The 13,611-nt window shown below is 34.8% G+C and overlaps 1 protein-coding gene across 2 annotated transcripts in view; it reads left to right on the top strand.

The window, feature by feature from the left end:
• Nup75 (nuclear pore complex protein Nup75) overlaps nucleotides 1-13,611 on the top strand; it is a 492,606-nt gene that overhangs the window by 39,096 nt on the left and 439,899 nt on the right. For both annotated transcript variants that reach the window (XM_090404850.1, XM_090404851.1), the window contains exons 3-4: nucleotides 426-527; nucleotides 11,628-11,688. In XM_090404850.1, the coding sequence (XP_090260976.1) occupies nucleotides 426-527; nucleotides 11,628-11,688 (163 nt within the window). The remainder of the gene's footprint in view (nucleotides 1-425; nucleotides 528-11,627; nucleotides 11,689-13,611) is intronic.

Genomic DNA, 13,611 nt, shown 5'->3' with positions numbered 1-13,611 from the left:
GCTTCCCATTATTCCATTCACAGTATAACTGCAAACTCATTGAATCTGCTTCTTTTCTTTCATTCCATCTGACTCTGTTCCCTGCAGCTATAACCCATACCTTATTCAGAAAGAATATCAGTTAATTTTTTGTTTCATATATGGTCTTTTATACGTGGAACTGATATATATATATATACCTATATATGTGTATGTATAAAGATACTTGGTCAAATGTAAATTCAAAATTCCATCTGCAGATAATATGGTCTCAGAAATGGCAAAGTTTTGACTTTCTACTGCACTGTAATGTGTTAATGATAGAATATTGAAATTTTCTAAAATAATTTTTATATTAACTAATTTAAAAAAAATGCACATCAGGTGACTTACAGTAGCTGTGTATTCTTGTAATTATTTTTATACATATTTATTTTTTTTATTAGCAAATCTTGCTGGGAACTTGCAGATACCATTTCTGCATGAAACTCATTGGAATACATTACTTTTTAGTCCATTTCTGAGGAAACTAGTGAATGAGTCATTGGGTATGTATATATATCTGTATTCACCAGATCATACTAATCACATATTGTACTTTGAAATTCATATTTTAACAGATATTGTTGATTTATTTTTTACACTTATTATTACTAGGGCATTTTGCAAAATATGCAAGTCTCTATTACATTCATTTTGTATGTATGTACACAAATGATTCCTGGAGACTCTGGCTGGATGAATTTTATTGAAATTTCCTATATGGAATAGCTAGAAAACTGAACATCCCAATTTTTGTTTCCTTCAGACAATTTATAGGAACAAAACATTTTTTTTTTTATATATAGCAGTACCTCTGCTTTGTATAGATAAAATTTAATAAAATATGACATTTAGGAGTTAGGAAATGTTAATAGTGACATTACTAGTTTCTGTAAAGAATTTCATCACTTTTGTCCAAAGGTAGGTAAGGTTGGTGGAGGTTTGCTGTGGAGTGACAGTGGAAGAATCGTTATTGCTCATCACTGATTTCTTTGTCTCCAGATAGGGAAGAAGGTGGTTGGTATTAATTACCATCTCCATTGCTAAAGAGAATCCAAGTGTGTGAAATGGGATAATAAATATTATGTTGGAGGTTTAATGGATTTTTTACAACACTCAAAAAGAATTAAAATAGAATTTAATACTTCCTATATTTCGTCCTCGTCACTAGGACATCTACGGGGATTACAAAGACAATTAATGTAACATGCACACAAAAACTTACAATACTAAGCCCAACCATGTGGGTGACAATAAAGTCCTATCTAGGTGGAGCGTCCTCTAAGGGCAGTAGTAGGTAGCCTGGAATGTAAGGTGGGACCTCTGGTGGTGACTGTTTCCCAAATCTTCGGAAGCTTAATGCAACCGTATTTGTTAAGATTTGGTTGGTTTCTGAGAGCTGCTGCTGCTTCTAAGAAAAGTCTCTCTTTCTTGAATTTGCTGTGGTGGAGCATGGTGGTTTTCTTCCATGATACTCTGTGGGTGGTGTCCAAAACATGGTCAGCCAAGCCTGAATGGCCATAGTTGTGTTTAACGATGTACGACTTGTGTTCCTCCAGGCGGATGGATGCTGATCTGCCTGTCTGTCCAAAGTACGCAAGCTTACAGGAACAGGGTACTTTGTAAACTCCAGGCAGAGAGAGAGGAGGGAGCTGATCTTTCGTAGAACGAATAAGGGTAACCAGTTTGCGGTAGGGCTTATATGCTGTGTGTAGGTTATACTTTTTTAGTATCTTGGCTATTTTTTCCAAAGTGCCACGGATGTAGGGTATGGTGATGGCATTTTTAAATTCTTGTTGATGAGAGGGATGGGGAATGGGGGAGGAATTGATTATTTTTTTGATGCTGTGTTCGCTGTAGCCATTGGAGAGGAAAGTTCTGTGTATGTGGTTAAGCTCAGTAGTGAGGGCGGTTCCACTGGAACAAAGATTGTGGGCTCTCTTGGTAAGGGTTTTAATGATGCCATATTGTTGTGACGGGTGGTGGTGGGAGAGTTTGTGAATGTATCTGCCTGTGTGTGTGGGTTTTCTGTATACAGTGAAGGCAAGTGTATCATTAGGCAGGCGCGTGACTAAGGTGTCTAGGAAGGGTAAACAATTGTTCTTTTGGAAGAAAACCACCATGCTCCACCACAGCAAATTCAAGAAAGAGAGACTTTTCTTAGAAGCAGCAGCAGCAGCTCTCAGAAACCAACCAAATCTTAACAAATATGGTTGCATTAAGCTTCCGAAGATTTGGGAAACAGTCATCACCAGAGGTCCCACCTTACATTCCAGGCCACCTACTACTGCCCTTAGAGGACGCTCCACCTAGATAGGACTTTATTGTCACCCACGTGGTTGAGCTTAGTATTGTAAGTTTTTGTGTGCATGTTACATTAATTGTCTTTGTAATCCCCGTAGATGTCCTAGTGACTAGGACGAAATATAGGAAGTATTAAATTCTAATTTAATTCTTTTTGAGTGTTGTAAAAAATCCATTAAACCTCCAACATAATCTCCTCACAACACTTAAGCCTCTACACAAGGGATGATAAATAGCTGACATTTTTCTTTTTTTTGGGAGGGGGGGGGATAAATAGGCTTAATGTATGCTTGCCGGAGCATGCTGGATGATAGATGCCAAACTAATATGACACTTGCTTGGTTAACTCTGGAGTTCAGTATCGCTTGGTTAACTCTGGAGTTCAAATTTTGAGTAGAATTTTTATGATATGGGACTGGTGTCCAAGTCTCAAGCTTTTGAGAATTATTATTACTGATACTTCTGCAGCACCTCTGGAAAGTTGAGTAGCTCTCAGATGTGAACTGTAGACTAAAGTACATAAACATGGAAAAAATGAAAGTGCTTGAGAATAGTAACTAAATCTTGGAGACTCAGTGGCAAATTCTGAAGAAAACATTGATTGATTCAGTCAGAGAGGCTGAAGGCAAGACTAATAGGTCTTATTTAACAATCAAACATATCTATCATACTGAGATTTAAAGTTGTTCATCCATCCACTACTCACATGTTTTATGAATGCATTCTACTCACCTCCAACTCTCCATGTTCAAACAAAAAAAAATCTCATTCTGGTGTTTTTTTTTTTTTTTTTTTTCCTTGTAAGAACAAGGAGGCATGAAGTGAGCTGTTCTCTTGGGCTAGTAAGAGATAATTTGTCTTGTTCATCTATACAAGACTGATGTCAGAGAGTCAGCATATTTTTGGGTGATGTTATATCGGTGCCATCTGATGTGAAATATGCAGTTTGTGTAAAAGCAGAAGTTATGCCTAATAGGCATGATGAGGGAATTGGAGAAAGGCTAAATACTTATTAAGCAGGAGGTATATTTTCTGCATTTGGCCCTTCATCATCAAATTCCTGACATGTACCCTCAAGGGTTGTACAGGATATGATAGTACTAAATGAAACTTGCATCATCCTAACTTCCTATCTATAATTTTCCTCCAAATCAATCTGCTACCTGTCAAGACTCTAACATTATCAGATCTTATATTTCTATCTTCTATGGCACTTTTTACTGTATCAATCCACCTATATATTGGTGTTCCTATGGGTCTTTTTCCTGCCAAACCTGACAGAGAACACTTGTTTTGCTAATCTTTCCTCTCCCATTCTGTTTAAATTACCATACCACCTGAGATTAGCTCTGCTAACACATTCCTGGACTTTCTTACATGTTCTTCTTTTCAATATGAAATTCAATTTTATCTTGCTCAAGACCAAATAGTGATAACTTCCAATTTCAAATCCTCTGTACACTCTGGTGTCCTGCACCAGGGAGAAAACATCACTATCAACAATAACATAGTCAATGAGACTTTTCTTATTCCTAGCATCTTTTCTCCATGTGAATTTGTGCACATTTTTATGTTGGAACATGGTGTTAGTAATAACCAGTCCATGTCCTGAGCAGAAATCCAACATATTTGCCATTAATATTAGCTTTGCTCTTTTCTCCAAATTTTCCCAAAATATTTTTGTATGTCTCACAATCATTTCCTACTCTGCTATTTAGATCACCAACAAGGATCAACTTTTCCTTTTTCATTGTGTCAGTTGCTTTTTCTAAAGCCTCAAAAAATTCCTCCACTTCTACCTTAGTAGAACCTTCTGTGGGACCATAGGCACAAATAAGTCTCATTGTCCAGTTCCCCATTCTCATATTTGTCCACATTACTTTACTTGAGACTGACTGCCATTCAAGAAGATTAGCCTCGTATTTTGTGTTGAATACTATGTTTACTCCTTCTTTTCCTTGATTGTCATTGCCTGAATATAACATTTTGTATTTATTGCTCAGAAAGATCTCGCCAGTTTTGGTCTTTTTTGTTTCAGTCACCCCCTGTTATGTCGATCTGGTACTTATCTAATTCCTCAGCTAGCTCCATTTCTTTGCCATTCAGGCTTCTTACGTTGATAGTACCAATCTTTAACTCTGGTGATGTTGAGTTGGGGTTTGTTTTCAGATTTGTTCCAGTAGCTGACTTTTCATGTTTGCCCTGGTTCCCTGGCGAAAACAACGGGGTCCTTGTTTAACCGGGCGACACCCCAGCCGGCATGAAATTTTGTCATGTTGTACCATCATTTTTTATTTTGGTTTAGCCAATAAGAATACAATTTGGTCGACTAAATCCAAAATTGCCAGCCATTCCTCGTTCATTCAGTATCCAAGTAGATACCCAACAGGGTACACCACGAGAATGTGAGGATTGGACATTAGGTCAGAAGCCCTGGTCGGTTCTCCGCATTCCTTTAAAGGCTATGTAGAGGTCTCCTCTCAGTTATACAGCTTTGACCCTTAAGCACCCCATGTGAAACTTATTTATTAAATAATTATTATGACCTATAAACCCAGTGTTAGTTATTTTTTATTACATTAGTTTTTGGGTTGAAAAAAATTAAACCTACTCATCAATACTTAGTATTTATTTGAGTTGTAAGTCAGCAGATAGAATTGAAGTACAGGAAGATGGTATGATGTTAAATCTGGTATCAGACAACAATGTACATTATCTCCTTTGTTATTCATTATCTATATGAATCACATTATGAAGGAAAGTGATATTAGACCTGATATCAAAATTGGAGATGCGTATCTCAGCTCTTTACTTCATGCAGACGATGTTATACTTTTAAATAAATTGTACAAGTCTGCAAGATTACCCAACTAAATTGAATAACTGTTGTAATAGATTTGGTATGAAGGTCAACAAAACAAAGGCAATGAAAATAGGCAGAAGCGTTGAAAATACTGACTGCAGTGTGAACAGAGAACTTATAGAATAAGTAAAACATTTCAGCTACCTTGGCACAATTCTTAGTGAAAATGGTAAATTAAATGTGGAAATAGACAACAGAATCAACAAAACTGGTATGGTAGGAAGACAACTGAATAAATTTATATAGAATAAGAGAGAAATTAGTCAAAACACTTAATTAGCTGTATACAAGACAGTGCTCAAACCAGTTTTAATTTATGGATCTGAGAGCTGGGTTAGAAATAAAACACTTGACCAAATACTGGAGACTGCAGATATGAGAGTCCTGAAAGATTAGGGGCATGAAGAGATGGTATCAATGGCAATATCATATTAAAAATATGGATATTAGGAAAGAAGTTGACATTGTTAGCATCCAGGAATGTGTTAGCAGAGCTAATCTCAGATAGTATGGTCACTTAAACAGAACGTGCAAGGAAAGATTAGCAAAACAAGTGTTCTCTGTCAAGTTTGGCAGGAAAAAGAACCAGAGTTGAAACCAGTTTTAACTTATGGATCTGAGAGCTGGGTTAAAAATAAAACTTGACCAAAGACTGAAGACTGCAGATATGAGAGTCCTGAAAGATTAGGGGTGTGAAGAGATGGTATCAATGGCAATATCATATTAAAAATGTGGATATTAGGAAAGAACTTGAAATTGTTCTTGAACTTGTACTACTTGTTAAGTAGTACAACATCATCAGCATAAAGCAAAGAGCTAAGTTTGACATCTCCAGTTCTAATATCAGGCATGATGCCGCTTTCTCTCATAATGTGATCCATGTAGATGATGAATAAGAGTGGAGATAATGTGCATCCTTGTCTTAACCCTGATTTTACATGTTCTCTCTATTTCCTTCAATTCTAACTGCTGACTGCCAACTTAAACGTAGACTATGTATTGCTCTGTATAATATTCCATTCATCCCTTATAATTGTAGTATTTTGAAATGTTTTTCTTTGGGTACCTTGTCGTATTCCTTTTCCAGATCTACAAAACTTAAGTACATTTTCTTGTAATATTCCCACGATTTCTCAACTATTTGTCTTAGAGTGAAAATCTGATCTTGACAACTTCGATTTGGCCTGAACCCAGTTTGTTCTTCTCCAAGTTTCTCTTCCACAATCTTTCTCAATCTCTTTTCAAGTTTGCTTGCATAAATCTTACCTGTATCTTACCTACTCCTTCCACCATGAAATCAAATTCACTTTAGAACTAGTTTTTTTGTAATCAGAACATCTGTAAAAGGTAATTTTCCTTCAAGTTCTGAAGTGAATTTGATTTCCTGGTGGAAGGATTTAATAGATAACAGAAAATCGTGTAACTCAGCCACACTGTGTTTCCATATTATGAATATGTCGTCTATATATCTCCACCAAATTGATGGTTTAGGATTTGTAGATAACAAGACATGTTGAGTGACATTTGGAAATCTTTTATCAGATCTTTAAACACATCGGACTTTAATTTTTCTTCAAACTATCAAGAACACCTGCTGAACCATGAATGACCACATGTCAGCTTCCACGCTCCATATGTTTCTGTTGTACTTGTGTAATAGTTAGTATACATCTGGTGTTTTTAGTTATGTAATGATTCATATTTAATGCTCGTTGTATATTTGTATGTTCATTCCAAACCCAGATGAAACAACTAGCTTAAATGTGAAACTCATCATCATCAAATTCCTGCAATGTACCCTCAAGGGGTTTACAGGATATGATAGTACTACATGAAAAAAACTACATCATTACTAACTTCCTATCTACAATTTTCCTCCAAATCAGTCTGTTACTTATCAAGACTCCTACATTATCAGATCTTATATTTTTATCGTCTAAGGCACTTTGCACCGTATCAATCCACCTATATCTTAGTCTTCCTCTGGGTCGTTTCGCTGCCAACCTGGTAGAGAACACTTGTTTTGCTAATCTTTCCTCGCCCATTCTGTTTAAGTGACCATACCACCTGAGATTAGCTCTGCTAACTCATTCCTGGATATTGACAATGTTAAGTTCTTTCCTAATATCCTCGTTTTTAATATGATATTGCCATTGATGCCATCTTTTCACGCCTCTAACCTTTCTCAGGACTCTCATATCTGCAGTCTCTAGTCTTTGGTCAAGTGTTTTACTTCTGACCCAGCTCTCAGATCCATAAGTTAAAACTGGTTTGAACACTGCCTTGTATACAGCTAATTTAGTGTTCCAACTAATTTCTCTCTTATTCCATATGAATTTATTCAATTGACTTCCCACCATACCAGCTTTGCTGATTCTGTTGTCTGTTTCTATATTTAATTTACCATCTTCAGTAAAAATCGTGCCTAAGTAGCTGAAATGTTTTACTTGTTGCACAGGTTCTCCATTCACAACACAGTTGATATTTTCAACAATTCTACCTATTTTCATTGTCTTTGTCTTTTTAATGCTGACCTTCATACCATATATATTACAACAGCTATTCAATTTAGTCAGAGAATCTTGCAGACTTGTAGCGGATTTATTTAGAAGTATAACATCATCTGCATAAAGCAAAGAGCTGACATTAACATCTCCAATTTTGATATCATGTTTAATATCACTTTCCTTCATAATGTGATCCATATAGATAATGAATAACAGAGGGGATAATGTACATCCTTGTCTCAGAACAGATTTAACATTAAACCATCTTCTTGTATTTCCTTCAATTCTAACTGCTAACTTACAACTCAAATACAGACTAAGTATTGCTTAATGTAATGCCCCATTAACACCATATAACTGCAGTGTATTGAATAGCTTCTCTCTTGGCACCTTGTCATTGCCTTTTCCAAATAGACAAAACTTAAATATAGATCTTTGTTATATTCCCATGATTTCTCAAGTATTTGTTGTAAAGTGAAGATCTGATCCTGACAGCCTCTTTGGCCTGAATCTAGCTTGTTCTTAAACAAGCTTTTCTTCCACAATTCTTTATAACCGTTTCTCAAGTATGCTTGCATAGATCTTGCCAGGAACACTCAGTAGGGAAATACCTCTGTAATTCTCACATTCAGTTTTATTTCCCTTTTTTATATATGGGTACTATTAGAGCTTTACTCCAATCATCGGGAATTCGTCCCTCTGTCCAAGCTTTCTGAACTATGCAGTGCGGCCGCTGTAAGACTTTTATACCACCATACTTCAGCATTTCTGGTCAAATATCATCTACTCCTGCTGCTTTTCCACATTTCAAGCCTTTGATGGCTTTTTCTACTTCTAGTATGGATATGTATTTCTGACTGCATGCCTGGTCAGTGTTTTTTACCGCTATGCTATCCCTGGTTTTTTCATTTAGCAATTTTTTGAAGTAATTACTCCATACTTCAGGGATATCTTTTTCTCCTGTTTTCATATCAGCTTTATCATCTCTAACTCATTTTTCCAGCACTCTTTCCTCCATTTCTAAGCCTCTTCAAAAACCTCCAGAATATATTACCATCTTCTTGATATTTATTTTCTATGTTCTTGTCAAAGTCCTCCCTTGACTTTTGTTTAGCTAGTTTTACACAGTGTTTGCTTTCTTACATTTGTCTCTGTATTCTCTAAGAGCACAAGCTGACTTATTTGCCAGGAACGTTTGATATGCTTTCTTCTTTTTCTTCACTGCCTCTCTAACTTCCTGTGTCCACCATAGAGTTCTGATTTTTCTATCTTTGCAGACAACCTCACCACATGCCTCTCTGGCTGAATCAATCAGGGTTTTCTTCAAGGCTTGCCACTGAATCTCCAAGGTTTGGTTACTGTTCTCAAACTCTTTCATTTTTTCTTCAATAATCTTTGTGTATTTTAGTCTACAGTTCACATTTGAGAGCTGCTCAACTTTTATTCGCTTTAAAACTTTCTTACATGTTATTCTTTTCAATATGAAATTCAATTTTATCCTGCTCAAGACTAAATAGTGATCGCTTCCAATTTCAAATCCTCTGTACACTCTGGTGTCCTGCACCAGGGAGAAAACATCACTATCAACAATAATATAGTCAATGAAACTTTTCTTATTCTTTACCTCTTCTCTCCATGTGAATTTGTGCACATTTTTATGTTGGAACATGGTGTTAGTAATAACCAGTCCATGTTCTGAGCAGAAATGCAACAGGTATTTGATAGTTTGATACTTATATTCTATCACTGTTGTTATGCAATAGTGCTATCTTTCCCTCCTTTCACTTTGTTAAGAGCTTGCACTGTTGCAAGGCTTTCATTAAATAACTAGATCAGCAGAATAGTCATTTCCTTAGCGCACCCCTTCAAAATGTCAAATTCCATCTCTATCACTACCTTATATACGTATGTAGACTGCTCGCTGTTCTGATTGTATCATCTTCATTCACTTGTGATCTTTCAATTTTCTCTTCATCCTCAAACGTGCCACGTGTATGTATATATTTTTCAAGGAATAGAGTCTACTTTATCAGGATGAAGCACTTCAATAAAGTAATCAAGTATGTCATTGTCTTGTAATTCAACTACTATCTCCATCTAGCAAGGTATTTATTCACAATCATTTTTCCTCGCACTGGCATTTAACAAAAGAATAACTTAAAATTCTCCTTGGATCACAGTGCTAATCTCCTTTCAGTTTCCAGTTTTTTTTCTCCTTACTCCTACAGTGCAGTTACCTTCCTAGCTTGAGCCTTATATTTCTTATACTTTTGTTCTTTACCCCTCTCTTTATGTCTTCCATAACCTCTTCATCTGCATTAATTAATTTCCTTCCTTATACTGAATACCTGGATACTGAACGAGTGAGGTTGGTCTGGCTATTTGGGATTAAGCCGACCAAATTGCTTTCTTATTGGCTTAAACCACAATATAAAATGATGGTACAGAATTTCATGCCGGATTCGGCATCGCCCTGTTAATCTTCTCATGCATAAGGACCTCATATGAGGACACATCATTTTTGGCATATACAGGGCACAAATTTATCAAAATTAATGAATTCATGGTAATACTGTAAGATTAAATAGTACTGTATCATCATTATAATTTTTTATAAATGAATATAAAAATTCATGTATGAGAGGTTTAAATAAGGCCCCCGTTGTTTTCACCAGGGAACCATGCGAACAGCGAAAAGTCTCTAGTGTGAATGAATTTAAGGAAATGTATGACAACCTGTTTGAGTGATGTATAGCCTCTCTCAATGAGTCCTTGTCAATCAATGGATGTCTCAGATAATGATAATAATAATAAAATCCTTTGACATCTCTTTACCCTCAAACATATCACTTGTATTCATATCTTGGCATTCGTCCATTTCCATCTCACTACTTCTGCTGCTACTAAAGTCAGAAAAGTTACAACACTTTCTACTGCCTGCATTTCATGCATGCATATACACATTCCTCTTAATTAGCTGCGATATTTTTAACTTAAGTGAATTATACATGTTAAAATCCTCCAGTGCCACTTTCAGTGACAGTCTGTTAGTGGACTGAGCTTTGGCCACTGCCATATTGGACACAGAGTGAAGCTAAACAAAATGCAGACAGAATCACTTGTCCAAAATACCTGTACAAATCATTAAGTGTTGTATAGATACATAAAACATCCTGTAATAGTAGTAAAAGCTTTTTTTTTTTTTTATTTTTTTTTATTGCACCTTGTGTCGTCTATCTGCTTCTAGTATTGCCTTCTGTTAAGCAAAATAATAAGAGGTGAAAAATGGGATTGAGTCATATTTAAAGTGAAAGTAAGTCTTCTTTTAAAAAAAACTCAATTTCAAAACCCTCATAATTGGACTGCGTTATATATCACTTGATCAAGCGCCAAATTGATGCTTTTGGAAAAAACATCGATTTGTTGCTTTGTTAAAAGGAACTTATTCTGTTTGGCATTTAGTTCTTTGAAACAGCCTGCTTGGCCTTGATTATTTTATAGGTAGGTTACATAATTATACACTAGATGGCAAACTAATCTCTAAAACATCAATTTGGCATTTGGTCAAGTGATGCATAATGCGGTCCAATTATACCTAGTAGTTCAGCATTTTAGATGTTATATTTTTAAATATGACATCCTAAACGCTTTTAGTTTTAAAACCAGAATTTGATAGTCACGTTGATTTTATATTATTTCAGTAATCTTTTGTGAAATTGTTAAGGGATTTCTCAACACATGCTTTTGATGCAGGATACATAATATTATTTCTTTTATTTGTATCTAATCTGTTTTTTATAATGATATAAAATATTAGCTATCCTTCATTGATCACTGGGATTCTGCTTTCATTTTTCATTTTAAATAGTATTGACTGAAAATATAGTAACAATTAACTATGGTTTTATAAATGAAACATTATACAATTTCAGGAATATTTTTGGAATCTAGTCAGTTACACAAGGAATCAAATGATGCCACCCTAAATGATCAGTAAGTGAGTTATATTTTTCAATCATTTGATCGGAATAAAACAAACAACAAAAATAAATTACAAGTGGGATGTAATCAGGCTTTGAAAAATGTGCTTGCCTGCTCATTTCCCATGACAAGTGAGAGAGTTTTTGAATGACAAGTAAAAAAAACGAAGTTTCAGTTTAATATTAGTTTTATTTACATAATGCCGATTCTGTTTTATGTAGTTTTTATAATGCCTACCATACTTATTGTATCTGTCGGGGTAATGCTGATCCTTACAATGGCTGTTTTATCAGTTATCTGTGATTTCATTGTAATGAAATGTAAACAATGAGAAGTAAGATATGCATGTATCATTTTATCTATAGACAACACTCAGTCTTACTGCAAGGTGACCAGTTAATTGCAACATGGCAATATATATGCAAATACATATGTGGCAAACAGCAGTGATTGTCTTATTTCATATCCACTGATAAAATATGTAGAATATGAATTGCTAATAGGAGATTTTAAAACTTTTAAAGTTAAGAAAGAAGTATTTATTTTTCCAGAATATTTCATTATATGGTTTCTATCCTAAATGTATTTAAATTGTTTGATTGTGTGAGTTATCACTTTGTTCTGTGACATTATCCATCCAACAGTGGTTCACAGCCAATCAGAATCAAGAAATGCACCTACCTAAGAATTTTATTTTATTTAGAGTTTTTATGATATTGAATGTTTTCATTGTTTGCTTAGAAATGACAGATAATTTTTTTTCAATATTTTCCATAAAAGTGATTCAAGACTTAGTGTAAGAAGTGAAAAATAGTATTATTAATAAAAAAAAATAATAATAAATGGTCTTGTGTCACTTATGAAATGCATGAGTTTTTTCCTTTGCAGACTGATATAGCACACACTGCTACATAAGCAGTTAATATATTTGCTGCAACTCTGTTAGTTATACAGGATTAAAAATGCATTAGCATAAACAAAAGCTTATAAATTGACTCAATTCAAGAATAAACATGTGATATATTAGCTATTGTGGGTAGAATGCACCCAGGCTAACATCTGAAGAGTGAAATGTCTACCTGACTGGTGAGCTAGCACAAAATTTTTAATGGCCTGGTAACATGTCCTTATTTTTATCTAATTAAAGAAATTGATGTATATATTTATTTAAAAAATGAATACATATATGAAGAACCTAGTATCCAACAACACAAATCATCAAATATATACTATTTTAAATTACATATTGAGTTTAATCCTTTATCCAAGTGTAAGCAAACAAAGTTTGCACCTGAAGCATCTTCAGGACTAGGGAAACTCGTGGTAAAGGTGGTATGGGTTCTCATCACTTGCCTTAGTATCTCCCATAATGCAAAACACATCTCCTTGCGGACATGTATAATGCTATGCATTAAGGGAAGGGCCACTATCGAGACCGGTTTTGACCTTTATTGAGGTCTCATCTGTTTACACTTGGATAAAGGATTAAACTAAATATATAATTTATAGTCTCAAGTGAAAAAACTTCCAAATACTATTATACTTCTCATGTTATATTAAAGATAAGTTCTTTCCTCTTATTTCTAAAACTTTTTTTTGTTAAATTTTGACTTTTATACAAGTATAGAAATTTCTTGGTCTGGCTCCCACTGATCAAACCTCAATAAAGGTCAAAACCTGTCTGGGTAGTGGCCCTTCCCTTAATGCATATTTCATTATACTTGTTCGTATAATTGTCTATAAGGACACGTGCTTTGCATTATGGGATACTGTGTGAAGTCATTAGCCTCTGTATACAAGTAGTCCAGTCGTGAAGTTACTTCATGTGCAAACTTTGTTTGTTTACACAGGTTTCATCCTGTGTAAACAAACTTTGTTTGCTTACACAGGATGAAACCAAGAATATAATTTCTTGGCATCTTTAATATATAGTAT

Source organism: Typopeltis vanoorti, chromosome 15 (assembly GCF_054136105.1).
Source record: "Typopeltis vanoorti isolate ZY-2024b chromosome 15, IOZ_Tvanoo_1.0, whole genome shotgun sequence".
Lineage (NCBI taxonomy): Eukaryota > Metazoa > Arthropoda > Arachnida > Uropygi > Thelyphonidae > Typopeltis > Typopeltis vanoorti.
Note: the sequence above shows the minus strand (reverse complement) of the source record. Positions and strands in the feature narration are given on the sequence as shown.